Source organism: Sparus aurata, chromosome 10 (genome assembly GCF_900880675.1).
Source record: "Sparus aurata chromosome 10, fSpaAur1.1, whole genome shotgun sequence".
NCBI lineage: Eukaryota > Metazoa > Chordata > Actinopteri > Spariformes > Sparidae > Sparus > Sparus aurata.
Genome location: NC_044196.1, coordinates 28,653,809 through 28,670,982, shown reverse-complemented (window position 1 = coordinate 28,670,982; position 17,174 = coordinate 28,653,809). Strand labels below are relative to the sequence as shown.

The 17,174-nt window shown below is 42.0% G+C and overlaps 1 protein-coding gene across 1 annotated transcript; it reads left to right on the top strand.

The window, feature by feature from the left end:
* The first annotated feature begins 2,121 nt into the window (after positions 1–2,121).
* On the top strand, positions 2,122–17,024 carry LOC115589444 (receptor-type tyrosine-protein phosphatase eta-like). The gene is made up of 8 exons (XM_030430285.1): positions 2,122–2,154; positions 2,286–2,435; positions 4,538–4,798; positions 10,680–10,940; positions 12,933–13,193; positions 15,023–15,283; positions 16,654–16,914; positions 16,999–17,024. Exons 2-8 carry the CDS (start codon positions 2,393–2,395, stop codon positions 17,022–17,024), a joined length of 1,374 nt encoding a protein of 457 aa, XP_030286145.1. The 5' UTR covers positions 2,122–2,154; positions 2,286–2,392.
* The last annotated feature ends 150 nt before the right edge of the window (positions 17,025–17,174 follow it).

The window sequence follows — 17,174 nt, the reverse complement described above, 5'->3', positions numbered from 1 at the left end:
AATAAGTAGTAATAAATAATTCATTAGAGTACCTGTTGATAATTTTTTAATTCAAAAAATCTTAAATTATAAATCTTTCCTCTAGGAAGTTCTAGTTCCAACTGAAAAGTAAACAACGGCATACCATGTGTTTAGATATAAAAAAGTGCAGCCATCGTTAACCTGAGAAAGTGTCATTGTTTCTGGGACTGCATGGTACATTTTTGTCTGACATAAACATAGACATGACCGCGGTCCCTCCGCCCTCTGGTTAGACACGAGGGGGTAAACGTTGACACTGACCTCCCCTCTCTCCCCGGAGGAGAGTGCTCCTCGTGGGCGCACGGTGCAGCGGCCAGGGTGAGTCCGGCTGCGCTGGGAGTTTAAAGTCTCCAAAAGAGCGGTGCGTCAGACATCGGCTGCCCGCCTCCGCAGCTCCAACGGTGTTTCCGCGGCGCATCACCCTCCGATTCAGAAGACTTTCTGAATCGATATTTAATTGGGAAAAAATATATTGCAATGCACTGATCAATTGATATTTTTTACCCACCCCTAGTTACAGGTGCTCAAATCTTTTGACTTCATACTAATACAACTATTTGAAAATAGTATTAAAACAATCTCAGCAAACTCAACCATAATTTAATGGATTTATTTGTGTGAAGTTTTTTTTTTTTTTACTGCAGATTGTTTTTGTAGGACTATTTAGATATTAAAGACGTGACATTTGAGGGATGTTACGACCCCTGCTTCAGACTATGAATAATATACACAATGCCATACTACCAGGCCCAGACTGTACAACACATGACATTATTTTCAGGGATAGAAAAGAAGAACATTGTCATAATTGTCTGACCCTCTCTTAAAAACAATTATTGTTACATTTCAGGAAAGCTCAGAGGGACTTTTGAAAATTTGGCACAAATGTCCACTTGAATCAAAGATGAACTGATCAGGATTTTGGGGTCAAAGGTCATTGTGACCACACGTTTGGTCGTAAGTCATGCAGTTATATCCAAAATGGCAATGTTCAACTGCACTGACAGCATATTGTTCTGCAGAAAGACGTTTCTGGCCATTATTCAACCCTACATTATTCTGTGCTATGGGGTTAATATCTGTGAAAAGCATCTGCGTTTAGAATGTATTTCTTTGCACAAACATCCATTCCATATTTGAATTCAGTCAGCTGTAACAGCCTAAACGTTGTGTTCTGTCAGAATCGGTTTTATCATCCACGGATGTGAACACACAGTTTCTTTGTTGCACTCAGTGAACTTACACACTAACAGACATACATCAATAGTCCAACACAACCTCACTGGTTTTGCTGACTCAGGTGATTTTTGTCGCACTGCATGTTTCTCACTGTCAATATAGTGGTCACCTCCATCACAATTGTTTTTACACACTACTTATCAGTCTTGTCAGACACGGATGTCACGTGTGACTTGACTGGTGGGACGCAGCATACAGCCGCAAAGTGGTTACTCTAGTTTAAACCAATGATGTTCAGTCTGGTGCTGTGGACCACATAAAAATGCATGCAAAGTATATGAACAGGTGCTCTTCCTCAGTGCATACACAGCTAAATCAGAAACTGAAATCTGGACATGTAGCCTTTTTTTTTGCCTGTTTTGCCCGTCATGCCTTTGCTAGAGCTCAAAAATGTTCCCTAGTGTCAAAGGGGAACATTTTGTATTATGCACTGAGAACACTGCTTGACAGTGGGGGCATTTACAACATTGCTGCAGGTTGAAGGAGGACCTGGAATGCTAAATCTTTCCATGAAACAATAAACAATAACGTCTACACAGGACAAAAGTTTTTTCACAATTTAGTGTTGCTGATTTACGCCCATGTATGGTTGACCAATTTTTTTTTTGTAGGATGTGGGTCTGTATTTGCAAGAACAAGTCAAGTGATGGAAGAGGGGATTGGGTCTTTTCATAAAGGGACACACATATCTAATCACCAAAGTGATACATTTTCAAATTCAGACTTGTATATGATGACTGGATGTGATTAAGACAATGCAGTAAAGTAGGCTGCATGGTATTTTAAAGTTTGTGTTGTATTTATAGAAATATTGTATCTCGTTACTTTCAGTGAGAAACAGTTTAAATTATCTGGAGCAACCGACGGATGACTGACACTGTACCCACAGCTGAGGTAAAAACTTGTTTGTACAGCTCCAACATATACGTAAATTAAAATGGAACTACTGTCTTAGATGAGATAGTGAGTAACTGCGTAAACGTTATCATTGTCAGCATAATTTTTGTTCATTTTTATATCAACAGTGCCAACAGTCTTATCATGTCAGCGTAAGGCAAGTGTCTCTGCATTTGGACACAGCTAGAGCAACAGTGTGACCAAAAGCAGAGAGGGAGAAGTTCTGCAAGAGACCATGGACACAGACAGCATGACGACACGCAATTCTGAACATGAAGGTGAGTCAGAGAACAACATAGTCATGGAAAAATGAGCAGTAAGCAGCAGTGGAAAGAGCATTTCTCTATACTGTGAAATTATTGTCATTTTAAAGAAAAAACATACTCATGTAGTGTGATTAATTTTGTAAAAAATATTTGAAGAAAAACTCAGTTAAAATGTACCCTGAGTGGTACGGCATCAGATATTTAAAAAACAGAGTTAAAGAAGAAGGTAAAAATCATGCTTCTGTTAAAATAAAGATCTTTTATGTTAAAAATCCAACAACTGTGGATTGACATTGAATCATCCTTATGTCCAAATCACTACATAACATCCATAAATTCATAAATAATAAATTCATTCCATTTATTGACAGCAATTAACAGCCAAAGTGCATAACTAGAACATGACCACAAAAGAGGCTAAAACTCAGACAATTTAACAACAACGACCAACAATACATGAAATAAGCCACAGTCTCCACAATCTGTTGTAGATCTTTGCTTCATCATTCTTAAAGCACTCAGCCTCTCTGTTGAATGAGGCTCTGCAGCTACAACTGTGGCAGAATGATCAAAAGTCAACTCCTCTAGAGAGAGAGAGACCAGAAGCTTACTCAGCTGACTGCAGGACACCATGACATTAGAAATACACAAAACAAAAGAAGCACATTTTGACAACACAAAATGTAGCCCTTCAGTGCATCATCCACTGAACACCACAGGGTGGCATTTGTAACACATAAGCTCCAAGAAGTAGCCTACACTCAGGGCTGTGGTAAATGATTAAATGTCCACTGTCTAAACCAGGGGTACTCAAATACAAATCTTAAAGGGCCACAAAGATTCGGTCAGGCCACATGCAATAATACTGTAATATTTGAAACAAAATGTCCTTTTCATCCAAAACAACAACAAAAATACAAACTAAAATGAAATGTAATTTCCATTTTGACATAAATGAAAATACATAGTTGAATATTTCCTCTTTTTGTTTGCCTTCAAACATTGTGTCCATCACTTCAGTCATGCATTCTTTTATTATTTCTGCATCTGAGAATGGATTCTTGTGCTTACCCAAAATTCTCTAGGCTCTAAGTGAGCACTTGCATTTCAGTGCATTTATTGTTGTTGTTCTTACCTCTGAATTTTGAGGAAATGTCTCCTCAAAATTCCTATGCTTCATCTCATGATGCCGTTTCAAATTGGAAATCTTCATCACAGCTATAGTCTCCTGGTATATTAAGCACATGGGTCTTGTGCTGGTTGGAGGGAGAATGAATGCAAATTTTTCAGTTCATTCTTCTTTGAATTGACGATTTTCACTGTCCACTTTTCTTTTAGCAGTGAACTTAGAAAATGCCATTTTAGTGCAATCTAGGCTCCTACAGCCGGTGAAATGTCAATATGCAAACTGCTTCAAAAACGAAAGTGAAAGTGACCCAGCTGTCTGTGTATCGTTGGCATGGAGACAAGTCCCGGTATACACGTGCTGACCCAACCAAAACACAATGTGAAGGAGTAACAGTTCGGGGGCCACAAATAGGACCATTGCTGTAGGTGCTTTCACTGTACATTAACGTTGTTCTACTGGGTTTACAAACGGCTTGATTCTTGCCCAATTTTCCGCTCTTCTTATGAAATCCAAATCATTTCCAAACTTCTGATTTTAGATTTGACGGTACATTTAAATCTTATCAGCATCGTTGGTCATATTGCTTTTGATTCCTTGGAAAAGCTATACTAACGTTTCTGTCCCGCATCTCCTGAGAGTCTCGCCCTGACCTTTCAAGTTTTACCAGAGTTTTAAAACGCTGTGAGGAAGTCGCAGCATAGCAGCTTCACTCAACCTGTTCATAATTTTAAAATCAGGCCATCGACCAGTTCAGAGTACATTTAGATCCATACAGACGTTTACTTATCGGTGTAGTTGTATCTGTAACATTGAAACAGATTTATGAGTCATATTGGTGATTTGTTACTACTACTTAACTGTAGAACAATATCAGTTGTAATACTGTGCGATAAGTTCAAGTTCAGCAAATGACTGATCCAATGTAATGGTAATTAATTCATGCTATAATGTGGAGATATACTGAGATGCACTTCTCTTTTGACAGATGTCCCTCTGCCAGAAATAACAGTTCTCAGTGTTGGTCAGGAGACTGTTTCCTTTGGTATACCACTCACTGATGATTCTGTTAAGTATACACTGGAACTAGACTACTGCTGTGACACACAGAGAGACAGTTTGATCAGAGACGACTCCAGCCCTGTGGAGGTTGAGGGACTGATTCCTGGGACTGAGTATACTTTCAGCATCACAAGGATTGCAGAAAATGGAAATCGAAGCAAAGCAACCTCGCTGTCTGTCTTCACAGGTAAATCTGAAAAACAAATTTATACAAGAAAAATCAAACAGAACTAAAACTAAAAGTGTCGCCTGAATGGTCCTTGTATTCAACAGAAGAAAATATACTTCTTACCAAGAGGTAATCTCTGAATTTATTTTATGAAGGTTCATTTCAGAATAAAGAGCTGGTAAAATGTTCTTCAAAGTGACTGAAGGGATTCTATGTGCCGTTGTCTTTTACCATACCTCTTGTGTTTGGCAGTCAAACTGCACCTCAAAGTGCAGGAAAACACTGGGAGAACATGAATTTTCCGTTCTAAGTGAAACTATTCCATTATTCCCACAGAGCCCAGCCCTCCTGTGCAGATAACAGTCTATCAGGTCAGCAGTCAGTCACTCTCTCTGCGATGGGACCCCCCTGCTGGTGACGTGGAGAGTTACATTGTAACGTGTTGCCATGAGGGAGAAATTGTGCAAGAGATGACAACGGACACAAACAACCTGACTCTCAGCAACCTGATTCCAGGAGTGTGTTACTCTCTGCAGGTTTCTGCACAACTGAGGAATGGAAGAAAAAGCGAGCCGGCTGTAACACAAGTACACACAGGTAAGTTAAAGAAAATCACAAGTGCATCAAAAATTGAAGAATTCTATTTTTCATAATAAATTCGGACAAGTAGGGGCAACAAGAGGATTATATTACATGGAATCAAATACAATCCCATAGAAATAAAACTCTAAGTGAAATTGAAACAACATTAAGATAGATAGATAGATAGATAGATAGATAGATAGATAGATAGATAGATAGATAGATAGATAGATAGATAGATAGATAGAATTACTTTGATGATCCCAGACTAGGAAATTATTTTGTTACAGCAGTAGTTGGTCAGCAAATAAAACACTTTGTACATAACATAAATAGAAGCCAATATATACATAGTGTATATATACAGTGCACAGTGTGCTATAAAAAATAAACAATAATAATATATACAACAAAACAAAATATGCAAAATATACTATAACAATAATAATATATACAACAAAACAAAATATGCAAAATTTACTATAAAAATAATAATATATACAACAAAACAGTAGAGAGACCAGAGTTCTCTGTCAGGCAGAGGTGAGAGAGTTGTTGTATAAAGTGATGGATTGTGGCAGGAAAGATTTCCTGTATCTATTGCTACGACAGCGAAGCTGAAGCAGCCTTCCGGAGAAGGTGCTCCGCTGTCTGACCAGTGTGAGCTGGAGAGGGTGGAGAGGATTATCTATGATGGATGACAGTTTTTTCAGTGTCCTCCTCTCCACCACAGCCTCCAGAGTGTCCTGTTTACAGCCAATCACAGAGCCAGCCTTCCTGATCAGTTTGTTGAGTCTGTTGGTGTCGCTGGCTCCAATGCTGCTTCCCCAACAAACCACAGCAAAGAAAAGTACACTGGCCACCACAGACTGATAAAAGATCTCCAACATCTTGCTGCACACGTTGAAGGATCTCAGCTTCCTCAGGAAGTAGTCTGCTCATCCCCTTCTTGTAAACAGCTTCAGTGTTAGATCTCCAGTCCAGTCTGTGGTTGATGGTAACACCCAGGTACTTGTAATCCACCAATGCCTTCACATCCTTTCCCAGAATGCACAGAGGTTGGAAAGCCGTCTTCCTCTTCTTCCTGAAATCTATCACCATCTCTCTGGTCTTGCTGATGTTTAGCCGCAGGTGATTCTGTCCAGTCCACTCCACAAAGTTGTCTACCAGTGCCCTGTACTCCTCCTCCTGTCCCTCACTTATACACCCAACAACAGCCGAGTCGTCAGAAAACTTTTGCAGGTGACACGACCCGGTGTTGTACTGAAAGTCAGTGGTGTATAAGGTGAACAGGAAAGGAGACAGTACAGTCCCCTGTGGAGCTCCTGTATCACTAACCACCGCATCAGACAGAACACTGCCCATACGGACAAACTGTGGCCTGCCTGTCAGGTAGTCAGTAATCCAGGAGATCATTGTGTCGTCTACACCCATCACCCGCAGCTTCTCCCCCAGTAGCAGTGGCTGAATGGTGTTAAAAGCACTAGAGAAATCAAAGAATGTGATTCTCACAGTGCCTCCTCCACCATCCAGGTGCGAATGGGCTCGTTGCAGCAGGTAGATGACAGCGTCATCAACTCCCAAGTGGGGCTGGTAAGCAAATTGCAGAGGGTCTAGCAGGGCTCTCACCTGCGGCCTCAGGTTGGCCAAAACCAGTCTCTCCAGCACCTTCATGACGTAAGATGTGAGGGCCACTGGTCGATAGTCATTGAGGTCTGATGGTGTCGACTTCTTTGGAACAGGAACCAGGCAGGAAGTTTTCCAAAGCACTGGTATTCGCTCCTGACCCAGGCTCAGGTTGTAGAGGTGTTGTAGGACAGGGGACAGCTGGCTGGCACATGTCTTCAGGATCCTGGGGCTGATACCGTCAGGGCCTGCAGCCTTCTGCTGGTGGAGTCTCTCCAGCTGTCTCCTAACCTGGCCTGCAGTCACAGTCATGCGGGGGAGGCTGCTGGTGTCTTCAGTGGAGGACGAGGAGGTGGAGGAGGAGGTGAAGGTGGAGGAGAAGGAGGTAGAGGAGGAGGAGGGGGGAGGGGAGGAAGCATTTGGGGCAGTGAGGGTGTGTGGGGGTCTGGAGGTGTCATGGAGATGACAGAAGGCTGTGAGCTGAACCTATTGAAGAACCTGTTCAGCTCGTTTGCCCTCTCCAGGCTGCCCGATGACTGTCTGCCGCTCACCTTACACCTAGTGATCTGCTTCATACCAGTCCACACATCCCTCACATTGTTCTGCTGGAGTTTGGCCTCCAGCTTCCTCCTGTAGGCGTCTTTACAGGCCCTCAGCATATCCCTGAGTTCATGCTGCACTCTCCTCAGTTCTTCCCTGTCTCCAGACCTGAACGCCCTCTTCTTCTTGTAAGAAGAGCTTTCAGGTCATTGGTGATCCACGGCTTATTATTAGGGAAGCAGCGTACAGTCCGGGTTGGCATGGTGGTGTGTTCACAGAACCTGATGTATTCTGTGATGCAGTCGGTCATGCTGTCGAGATCCTCTCCATGTGGCTCAACAAGTGCATCCCAGTCTGTCGACTCAAAGCAGTCCTGTAGTGCGTCAGCAGCCTCCTGAGTCCACCTCCTCACGCTCCTAGTGTGGACAGGCTGCCGCTGAACAAGAGGCATATACTTAGGGGTCAGCAGAACCAGGTTGTGGTCAGATCTTCCAAGAGGGGGGAGGGCTGTGGGACTGTATGCATCCTTAGCATTTGCATACAACAGATCCAGTGTGTTACAGTCTCTGGTGGGGCAGTCAACATACTGGTGAAATGTTGGAAGGGTTTTGTCCAGTGAGACGTGATTAAAATCCCCAGTGATGACAATAAATGCGTTAGGATGCTGCGTCTGTATCTGGGCAACAGCGGAGTGAATGACGTCACAGGCCAGCGCTGCATCAGCTGAAGGAGGAACGTACACACCGATAATGATGGCATACGTGAATTCCAGGGGCAAATAATAAGGCCTCATCCCCACAGTCAACAGTTCAAGGTACAGAGACGTTTCTTCACGTGAACATGTCCGGGATTACACCAGCTCTCACTCACGTACAGTGCAATCCCTCCTCCTTTCTTCTTTCCGCTGCTTATCACGTCCCTGTCCGCCCGAACAGTGCTGAGGCCGGGAATCGACACGCTGTGGTCCGGGATGTGCGAGTGAAGCCATGTCTCCGTGAAACACAACACACTGCACTCACGATATTCCCTCTGAGACTTTATCAGCGCGGCGAGCTCGTACATCTTGTTCCCCAGAGACCTCACGTTTCCCATAACGATCGCCAGCCGGTCTGTGTCTCCTCTTCTTCACCCTCCATTTCACTCCGGCTCTGCAGCCACGGCGTCTCCTCCGCAGCTCCTTCAGGACCTCAGGCCTGGCTCCGGGCAGCAGTGCATGTTCACACAGCGCAATCAGCTGGTCGCGTGTGTAAACAATGCGCTCAATGATGCGCTCCTGACCCTTCGTTGCTAGGGTTAGCATAAACATCACAAAAAAGTGCCATAAAAGTAAAAAAAAAAATAGAAAGCTGTTCGTCTTCTCTCAGTCTCTGGAGAAGAGTTGCCAAAGTTCAGCGAAAATCAGAACAGAAATACAACAAAAACAACGAAAAAACTTGAAAACCCACGGGAGCTGCTGTTACAGGCTGCCACCTTGTACGGCGCCATAGCAACCAAAGACCCCTGCCCTCAAGTAGTCCACCAACACAGAAACTCTCTTAGGGAGATTTGGGTTGGTAGAGATATTGATTGATGTTCACTAAAGTCCAGGGAATACTATGTATTTTTCTTACTTTTATGTATAACTTTATCTTAATCTGCTTATACCTCAGTGTATAAAAAAGACATCTGTTGTCTCATCCTGGATCTAAGGGAAGACTTTCCTGTTGTCTTGATCTTTATGAGCCAGGTATTTCTGAGCTAGGTCTATCTGCAGTGGACCTCTCTGGACTGGATGTCCCTGACTGTATCCTCTGCTTCCTAGTAATAATCAATGTGTAAAATCACACCTGTGATTAACAATCAGACCACTGTGCTGGAACTGTTAGTAAATAGTAAACAGTCTGCAGAGTAATTAAATTCATCACAACATTTCAGTATACAGTGACAGTTAACAGTGTGCAGTACTACCAGCAGTCAGAGAATACAGCTAATGATAGCAACAAATATAAAAGCAGACAGGTTGTAAGTCCTTATCAGTAAAACAGGCTATAGATGCTGTGATTACCTTAGACCTCGCCGAGTTGTGGCTGGAAAAAGTGTTCAATCTCTGTGTGTTTGTCTTGCGTGTTCTTGCTAGTGCTAGCTTTACAAGGATCACATGTCGTCTGCACAGGTTTCACCAGGTGAATGCTAAGATACTGTAGGTGCTATCACTGTGCCTAAACAATGTTCCACCGAGTTTATAAACATCCTAATTTTTGTCCAATTTTCCGTTCTTCTCATGAAATCCAAAACATTTCCAAACGTCTCATTTTAGATTTAACGGTATATTGTAAATAATGTCAGCATTGTCGGCCATGTTGCTTTTGTTTTCTTGTCAACGCAGTGCTAACGTTTCTGTGCTCCATCTCCTGGGAGTCTTGTGCTGACCTTTCAAATTTTACCAGAGTTTTAAAACGCAATGATGAAGTAGCAGCATAGCAGCTTCACTGTGCGACAAGTTCAAGTTCAGCAAATGACTGATCAAATTTAATACTAATTTAAACATGCTATAATGTGGAGATGTATTGAGAAGTACTTCTCGTTTGACAGATGTCCCTCCACCAGAAATAACAGTTCTCAGTGTTGGTCAGGAGACTGTTTCCTTTGGCATACCACTCACTGATGACTCTGTTAAGTATACACTGGAATTAGACTACTGCTGTGACAGACAGAGAGACAGTTTGATCAGAGACGACTCCAGCACTGTGGAGGTTGAGGGACTGATTCCTGGGACTGAGTATACTTTCAGCATCACAAGGATTGCAGAAAATGGAAATCAAAGCAAAGCAACCTCGCTGTCTGTCTTCACAGGTAAATGTGAAAAACAAATTTATACAAGAAAAATCAAATAGAACTAAAACTAAAAAGTGTCGCCTAAATGGTCCTTGTATTCAACAGAAGAAAATGTACTTCTTACCAAGAGGTAATCTCTGAATTTATGTTACGAAGGTTCATTTCAGAATAAAGAGGTGGTAAAATGTTCTTCAAAGTGCATGAAGTGATTCTATGTGTCATTGTCTTTTACCATACCTCTTGTGTTTGGCAGTCAAACTGCACCTCAAAGTGCAGGAAAACACTGGGAGAACATGAATTTTCCATTCTAAGTGAAACTATTCCATTATTCCCACAGAGCCCAGCCCTCCTGTGCAGGTTGCAGTCTATCAGGTCAGCAGTCAGTCACTCTCTCTGCGATGGGACCCCCCTGCTGGTGACGTGGAGAGTTACATTGTAACGTGTTGCCATGAGGGAGAAATTGTGCAAGAGATGACAACGGACACAAACAACCTGACTCTCAGCAACCTGAGTCCAGGAGTGTGTTACTCTCTGCAGGTTTCTGCACAACTAAGGAATGGAAGAAAAAGCAAGCCAGCTGTAACATCTGCACACACAAGTAAGTTAAAGAAAATCACAAGTGCATCAAAAATTGAAGAATTCTATTTCTCAAAATACATTTGGACAAGTAGGGGCAACAAGAGGATTATATAACATGAAATCAAATACAATCCCATAGAAATAAAACTCTAAGTGAAATTAAAGCAATATTAAGACACCTGCCCTCAAGTAGTCCACCAACACAGAAACTCTCTTAGGGAGATTTGGGTTGGTAGAGATATTGATTGATGGTCACTAAAGTCCAGGGAATACTGTGTATTTTTCTTACTTTTATGTATAACTTTATGTTAATCTGCTTATACCTCAGTGTATTAAAAAGACATCTGTTGTCTCATCCTGGATCTAAGGGAAGACTTTCCTGTTGTCTTGATCTTTATGAGCCAGGTATTTCTGAGCTAGGTCTATCTGCAGTGGACCTCTCTGGACTGGATGTCCCTAACTGTATCCTCTGCTTCTTAGTAATAATCAATGTGTAAAATCACACCTGTGATTAACAATCAGACCACTGTGCTGCAACTGTCAGTAAACTGTAAACAGTGTGCAGAGTAATTCAATTCATCACATAATTTCAGTCAACATTGACAGTTTACAGTGTGTAATACTACCAGCAGTCACAGAATACAGCTAATCAGAATCAGAAATCCTTCCATGTCCCACAGACGGGGAAATGTGTTTGTCGCAGCAGTATCAGAATGTTACAAGAACAGAGCTATAGCAAAATTGACAAAAGACAACATAAAATAGACAATGTAATTAAAATGGAAAGAACACAGAATTGATGTATATACATATTTACATGATATAGTGCAATAATGAACAGCAAATATTTATATACAGATTTTAAATATAGATAATAAATACGGGTGTTGAAATGACTTTGTACAGACTGGTTGTACAGTCTGACAGCAGCAGGTAGCAAGGACCTGCGATACCTCTCCTTCACCCACTTAGGATGTATCACTCTGTTGCTGAAGGAGCTGCCCAGTGCTGTGAGAGTGACCTGCAGGGGGTGGGACTCCTGCACCAGTAGCGATGACAGCTTGTTCATCATCCTGCTCTCTCCCACCACCTGCACTGAGTCAAGAGGGCATCCCAGGATGGAGCTGGTCTTCTTGATAAGTTTATCAAGTCTCCTCCTGTCTACTGCTGAGATGCTGCTGCTCGAGCAGACTACTCCATAGAAAATTGCTGATGCCACCACAGAGTCATAGAAATGATAGCAATACATACAAAAGCAGACAGGTTGTAAGTCCTTATCACTAAAACAGGCTATAGATGCTGTGATTACCTTAGACCTCACCGAGTGGTGTCTGGAAAAAGTGTTCAATCTCTGTGTGTTTGTCTTGCGTGTTCTTGCTAGTGCTAGCTTTACAAGGATCACATGTCGTCTGCACAGGTTTCACCAGGTGAATGCTAAGATACTGTAGGTGCTATCACTGTGCCTAAACAATGTTCCACCGAGTTTATAAACATCCTAATTTTTGTCCAATTTTCCGTTCTTCTCATGAAATCCAAAACATTTCCAAACGTCTCATTTTAGATTTAACGGTATATTGTAAATATTGTCAGCATTGTCGGCTATATTGCCTTTGTTTACTTGTCAACGCAATGCTAACGTTTCTGTGCTCCATCTCCTGAGAGTCTCGTGCTGACCTTTCAACTTTGACCAGAGTTTTAGAACGCTGTGAGGAAGTAGCAGCATAGCAGCTTCACTTAACCTCTTCACAATTTTAAAACCAGGCCATCGACCAGTTCAGAGTACTTTTAGATCCATCCAGACGTCCACTTATCAGTGTAGTCGTATCTGTAACATTAAAACAGATTTACGATTCATATCCGTGATTTGTTACACCCCTAATTAACTGTAGAACAATATCAGTTATAATACTGTGCCACAAGTTCAAGTTCTGCAAATGACTGATCCAATGTAATGCTAATTAATACATGCTATGATGTGGAGATATATTGAGATGTTCTTCTCTTTTGACAGATGTCCCTCCGCCAGAAATAACAGTTCTCAGTGTTGGTCAGGAGACTGTTTCCTTTGGTATACCACTCACTGATGACTCTGTTAAGTATACACTGGAATTAGACTACTGCTGTGACACACAGAGAGACAGTTTGATGAGAGACGACTCCAGCACTGCGGAGGTTGAGGGACTGATTCCTGGGACTGAGTATACTTTCAGCATCACAAGGATTGCAGAAAATGGAAATCGAAGCACAGCAACCTCGCTGTCTGTCCTCACAGGTAAATGTGAAAAACAAATTTATGCAAGAAAAATCAAACAGAGCTAAAACTAAAAAGTGTTGTCTGAATGGTCTTTGTACTCAACATATGAAAATGTACTTCTTACTAAGAGGTAATCTCTGAATTTATGTTACTAGTGCAGTGCCCGTAAGAAAAGTGTATTCCTATAGAAAAGTGGGAGGTTAAGAAGCTTTTTCATGGATGGCCAAATGAGGCTGTGTTTGAAGGTGGGGCGTCAGGGATATTTAGGTTTGTTGTGAAATCCGATATTCAAGGGTACAATTGGCCGTTTTTGACTATTTTTGATTTTGCCATTATATTTCACCTTAAAAACTATTTACTTGGTCTCATTATTTTCAGCACAACCTCACATGTGTGACTGTACAGTTATTTTTTTATTTTGACATACTGTATTAACACAATGGACCTAAAATCACAAAAAATAACATAAAATCCGAGTAGAAAAAGTTAGATTTTTTTACTGTGAAAACCACAAATTTGTTGCAAATAGAAATTGTTGTTTGCTAAAGATGTGCATACATTTTTAACATTGACGAAGTTGTATGTAACTATTTACATTTAAATGCAGGCAATGCTCAGGTCTGCCTGAGCTCCTTCCAGCTGAATAAAGAGCTGCACTGCCTGCTCCACATTCAGCATCTTCTCATTGTTCTGACTCATTAAACAAAAAACCGACTCCACTACACACTAAACACACTACACCAAACACTACATAACACCCTAACTACACACTCCAAACACGCCAAATGTCACAAATCTCTCAACTCTCAATATCGCTGTCTCTACACTGACCGTCGTTCGGCCTGTCAATCTTCCGCCTAGGTCCCTCCCACAACTTCCTGTTCCTCAACAACCAAACTTGCTGCTTGGACACTTTCGTGACAAAAGCCCGTATTTACCATTTCTTCTGCACCAGACACAAAGCAAACGTGATGGCAATGTTCGCGAAAAAGCGTGGCGGACATTATTTACCCTAGGTCCGGTTCTGGACGTGCTGATGCGTCCGGTTTGCCGCCTCGGGTTGTGGGCCGTGTAGCTAGCGGCTCGCAGCTAGCTGCTAGCTAGCGGCTAGCTACACACGAACATCCACAGATTCCGATTCCACTTTGTTGTCCGCGCGTCTCCGGATCTCCTCAGACCCGAAAAGACTCAGTCCGGACTTGTTTAATCTCATTAATCCACAACAGTCAGTTTGGATGCACAGAACAGAACAGAAGGGACCGAACCGCCGGCAAAATCCCGGTCCAGCTCGCGTGGCTGCAGGTATCAATCCGCTTGTTTCTTCAGGTATGTCGTGGGCTTGAGCACTGCAGTGATTGGCTCTAGTGCGCACGTGGCCACGGTGTGCAGTGACTGGCTCTGGTGCGCACGTGACTGTGGTGGCTCCGGTGGACAATGCTTGCGGAATTTGTAAAGCATTTATGAAATAATTTATTTACGGTATCATTGCAGTCCAAGCAAATGCTTAGATGCACACCACTGAACCACGCAGCAGCCATGTTGAAAGTCTCAGGTCAGTGTGATCCTGATCCGCAGAGATATTTGACTATCAAACACACACACACACACACACACACACACACACACACACACACACAGACAGAGATGCCCTGCTTTTATAGAGAGATGAAGGTTCATCTCAGAATAAAGAGGTGGGAAAATGTTCTTCAAAGTGCATGAATCTATGTGTCATTGTCTTTTACCACACCTCTTGTGTTTGGCAGTCAAACTGCACCTCAAAGTGCAGGAAAACACTGGCAGAACATGAATTGTCCGTTCTAAGTGAAACTATTCCATTATTCCCACAGAGCCCAGCCCTCCTGTGCAGATTGCAGTCTATCAGGTCAGCAGTCAGTCACTCTCTCTGCGATGGGACCCCCCTGCTGGTGAGGTGGAGAGTTACATTGTAATGTGTTGCCATGAGGGTGAAATTGTGCAAGAGATGACAACAGACACAAACAACCTGACTCTCAGCAACCTGAGTCCAGGAGAGTGTTACTCTCTGCAGGTTTCTGCACAACTGAGGAATGGAAGAAAAAGCAAGCCAGCTGTAACATCTGCACACACAAGTAAGTTAAAGAAAATCACAAGTGCATCAAAAATTGAAGAATTCTATTTTTCAAATTAAATTTGGATAAGTAGGGGCACCAAGAGGATTATACTACATGAAATCAAATACAATCCCATAGAAATAAAACTCCAAGTGAAATTAAAGCAATATTAAGACCCCTGCCCTCAAGTAGTCCACCAACACAGAAACTCTCTTTGGGAGATTTGGGTCGGTAGAGATATTGATTGATGGTCACTAAAGTCCAGGGAATACTATGTATTTTTCTTACTTTTATGTATAACTTTATCTTAATCTGCTTATACCTCAGTGTATAAAAAAGACATCTGTTGTCTCATCCTGGATCTAAGGGAAGACTATCCTGTTGTCTTGATCTTTATGAGCCAGATATTTCTGAGCTAGGTCTATCTGCAGTGAACCTCTCTGGACTGGATGTCCCTGACTGTATCCTCTGCTTCCTAGTAATAATCAATGTGTAAAATCACACCTGTGATTAACAATCAGACCACTGTGCTGCAACTGTCAGTATAAAGTAAACAGTCTGCAGAGTAATTCAATTCCTCACATTATTTCAGTATACAGTGACAGTTAACAGTGTGCAGTATTACCAGCAGTCACTGAATACAGCTAATGATAGCAACAAGTACAAAAGCAGACAGGTTGTAAGTCCTTCTCACTAAAACAGGCTATAGATGCTGTGATTACCTTAGACCTCACCGAGTGGTGGCTGTAAAAAGTGTTAAATTTCTGTGTCTTTGTCTTGCGCGTTCTTGCTAGTGGTAGCTTTACTAGAATCCCTCGTCGTCTGCACAGGTTTCACCAGGTGAATGCTAAGATACTCTAGGTGCTATCACTGTACCTAAACACTGTTCTACTGAGTTTATAAAAGGCCTAATTTTTGTCAAATTTTCCATTCTTCTTATGAAATCCAAATCATTTCCAAACTTCTCATTTTAGATTCAACGGTATGTTGTAAATCTTGTCAGCATTGTCAGCAATGTTGCTTTTGTTTCCTTGTCAACGCAGTGCTAACGTTTTGGTGCCCCATCTCCGGAGAGTCTCGTGCTGACCTTTCAACTTTTACAAGAGTTTTAGAACACTGTGGGGAAGTAGCAGCATAGCAGCTTCACTTAACCTCTTCATAACTTTAAAATCAGGCCATTGACCAGTTCAGAGTACATTTAGATCGGTCCAGACGTCCACTTATCGGTGGTGATTTGTTACACCCCTACTTAACTGTAGAACAATATCAGTTATAATACTGTGTGACAAATTCAAGTTCCAAGTTCAGCAAATGACTGATCCAATTTAATGCTAATTAATACATGCTATAATGTGGAGATATATTGAGATGCACTTCTCTTTTGACAGATGTCCCTCCACCAGAAATAACAGTTCTCAGTGTTGGTCAGGAGACTGTTTCCTTTGGTATACCACTCACTGATGACTCTGTTAAGTATACACTGGAATTAGACTTCTGCTGTGACAAACAGAGAGACAGTTTGACCAAAGACGAGTCCAGCCCTGTGGAGGTTGAGGGACTGATTCCTGGGACTGAGTATACTTTCAGCATCACAAGGATTGCAGACAATGGAAATCGGAGTACAGCAACCTCGCTGTCTGTCTTCACAGGTAAATCTGAAAAACAAATGAATACAAGAAAAATCAAATAGAATCACAACTAAAACGTGTTGTCTGAATGGTCTTTGTACTCAGCATATGGAAACGTACTTCTTACTTAGAAGTAAGCTCTGAATTTATGTCATGAAGGTTAATTTCAGAACAAAGAGGTGGTAAACTGTTCTTCAAAGTGCATGAAGTGATTCTATGTGTCATTGTCTTTTATCATACCTCTTGTGTTTGGCACTCAAACTGCACCTCAAAGTGCAGGA